The sequence below is a fragment of the Eimeria acervulina genome, genomic scaffold (genome assembly GCF_000499425.1).
Source record: "Eimeria acervulina Houghton genomic scaffold, Eah_scaff1999, whole genome shotgun sequence".
Classification (NCBI taxonomy): Eukaryota; Apicomplexa; class Conoidasida; order Eucoccidiorida; family Eimeriidae; genus Eimeria; species Eimeria acervulina.
The window spans coordinates 77-3,062 of record NW_013548748.1 but is presented as its reverse complement, the minus strand read 5'-3'; the positions used below and the strand labels follow the sequence as shown (position 1 = coordinate 3,062).

The window sequence follows — 2,986 nt, the reverse complement described above, 5'->3', positions numbered from 1 at the left end:
TAGCAACTGCGTCGCCAGCGATCGAAATTTCGGGTACTGCGTTGCTGGCGTTACAGCTTCCTGGGCGAGAAACATGCAGGTTTATTCAAACTGACGTTCGTGTGAAGTGTTGAAGTTGGGGGGTGGGCATCGTTTGTGGAATGCAGGAGTGTTTGGCACGCGGCTAGCATCAGGTGCATTTGAGAAACTTGTGCTGTCTCCCATGTGACGTTTCCGACGTTGAGCAGGCACAGCAGAATGCAGCATTCGTTGAGCAAAGACAAGCGTTTTTTGGAAAATGCGAAAGTCATGGACTTAGGGTTTCAGCGAGATGACGCGTTGCAGAATATCGTGGAGGTTCGTGTGGGTTTTTGCCGTTTCGGCAGCTGGTGGAAGAAACTCTCGGTTGCTTGGAGGCGTGGTGAATTCAACGCCTCTCAGCTCTAAATTTCGGGTACTGCGTTGCTGGCGTTACAGCTTCCTGGGCGAGAAACATGCAGGTTTATTCAAACTGACGTTCGTGTGAAGTGTTGAAGTTGGGGGGTGGGCATCGTTTGTGGAATGCAGGAGTGTTTGGCACGCGGCTAGCATCAGGTGCATTTGAGAAACTTGTGCTGTCTCCCATGTGACGTTTCCGACGTTGAGCAGGCACAGCAGAATGCAGCATTCGTTGAGCAAAGACAAGCGTTTTTTGGAAAATGCGAAAGTCATGGACTTAGGGTTTCAGCGAGATGACGCGTTGCAGAATATCGTGGAGGTTCGTGTGGGTTTTTGCCGTTTCGGCAGCTGGTGGAAGAAACTCTCGGTTGCTTGGAGGCGTGGTGAATTCAACGCCTCTCAGCTCTAAGGTGGGAGTTTGCAAGCCTGCACTCTACATCTGGTATGGCGGCGCTCTTCCGGAATTCGCGTTTGCGCGCAGAACAAGCATGTGCCTTTAAATACAGCTCGTTGGGAAGAGCGTGCATTCCGTGTGCTGCAGGAGTCTGCATGAGTCAAATTGAGGGAAGAGGGAGTTTGCACACATCTGAAAGCACGTTTGCATAAACAATAAGCAGCACCCGCTGACGCTGTCCATGGGGGCATCCCATAGGCGAGCCGTTGGCAAGTAGTATTTTGCCTGCACAGGCAGCAGCTTTGCCTTTGCAGGTTTGGCAGTTAACCTACCTGCGGTAACTATATGGTTCTTGCGTGGGATGCTTCCTACGTGTTCCGCATTTATGCAGGGGAGGACTCTGTCCAGGCGGTAAGCCTTTTTCACTGGATCGCAGGAGGGATCATGGGCAGAGGAAAAAAGCCGTCACAATTATGGCTCCTGCATGCGGCCGTGAAGACTCTATGCAGCAGTGCCGTCTGCGCGTTAAAGAGCGCACGCGTGTCGAGAAGCCTGTAGCATGCGCTTTGCATCATGGCAGCTACTCGAGCAGGCGTATCGTAGCCTTCGGTATGCTGTTCTGGCAACGGGCAATACTTCGCGCCGTTTGTGGATTGGTTGTGCTGGTTGGGTACGTTTTTAATCCTGGTTGTTTCAGGGGTGCCCTGGCAAATTCCTAGCCTAAGGAGAGAGTATGGGGGCTGGCAAGAGGGATGGGCCAAATGGAAAGAGGGCTGCAGCGGCGTTCCACATGAATGTGAACACGATCCAACAGGGAGTGCGTTACGTCTAAACCTCATGCTAACCTAGTTGGGGCCCAGGTGCGACTCTGCAGGGTCGTCCTCTGGCTTGGAGGAGTCACGTGTGTTTGGTGAAAGTAAGCCGGTGCTTATCAGAACGGGAAATACAGCGCGTGGACTGTTTCTGAACGAATTAAAGGGGGGTGAGGATGGCTGCCCCACGCTTGCAATCCCATTAGAAAGGCACGCAAGGGCGTCGTGCAACCGCGCACTTGTCAGGGTGAGCGAGCGTTCAGCCTGGCCCCTAGTGTGCAGGACGTCGCGCATGGCTGTTGGCTTCAGGGAGGGTGTTCCACGTAACCGGCATACGACAGCAGTGAGGTAAAGGCAAATGTGGAAGGGTATGCTTGCTGTACTTCACATCCAGGTGCCTGTAATGGCGAAACAATATATGGATGCGCTGATCCTTGCAGCAGCTTTGCGTTTGCCTGGAAGTTGAAAGGACACAATTGGGAAAGCATGTGTTGGTGCTAAAGCCAAGCTCACACCCGAGGGTTGGGCGTGGTATTGATCGCGCTCTTCTTCTTGAGGGGCGCCAACGACGCGGCAACTTCTCTCAGCGTCTGTGCCACGCATCTACGGTATAGGGGAGACGAACGTAGACAATACACATCGTGCCAGGTGCGCGCTTTTCCATCTTGTGCTTGACAAAGTACCCGTAAGAGTACTCTTGAGTACCCGCATGGGCATGTGAGGTCAAAAGGACACAAAGGGGGTTACATGCTGCTCGCTATTTTCCTGCTAGTTCGTAGCGCGCAGTGCTGCGCAGGACGTGCGTCATTTAGACAATGGACCTAGACTGCGCGGTGTGTAGGCGGCACCGGGGGGGAGAGCTTAAATTATACATTGCGTGGCTGAGGCGATGCGATGCGTGGGAGCGTTCTGCACAAGGAATCTTTGGAGTGGCATGCGCTGACGTGGTTCGTAAGCATGTAAAGATTAAACATAATTAGAGGAGTCTTCTTTATCTCGTCAGCCGACACGGATGGACAGAGGCGGATAAGCGGATGAGACGAAATCGAGGCAGGTAGCAGCAACTTCAAACCAGATGAGCTCTAATGCGTATGCAGTAGTTGACTAACCTTCTTTTAAGAGTCCGCCGCCATGTAGCCATGCCCATGGAATGCCGATGCAAGAGTTTCTGTGCCGCCATAGTTCCATTTGCACTAAGCATGCTCCTCGCTGTTAAAGGCTTCACGGGCTCAAACAGCACTCGGCCACCGCACAGCGTTGGCGCGTTCACCCTTGCATTCTTTGGTTCCAGAGCATGAGTTGGACCTTTGCGCCAGTAACACCGGTTAACAGGTTGCTATTAACCTGAAGCAGGCGACGCATC

The 2,986-nt window shown here is 52.9% G+C and overlaps 1 protein-coding gene across 1 annotated transcript; it reads left to right on the top strand.

The window, feature by feature from the left end:
- Nucleotides 1-237: 237 nt before the first annotated feature.
- Nucleotides 238-2,089, top strand: EAH_00064520 (hypothetical protein; the record flags this gene model as incomplete). Its single annotated transcript, XM_013392957.1, has 5 exons — nucleotides 238-400; nucleotides 766-859; nucleotides 1,203-1,481; nucleotides 1,747-1,870; nucleotides 2,018-2,089. The coding sequence occupies 5 exons, from the start codon at nucleotides 238-240 to the stop codon at nucleotides 2,087-2,089; spliced, it is 732 nt and encodes a 243-aa protein (XP_013248411.1).
- Nucleotides 2,090-2,986: the final 897 nt, after the last annotated feature.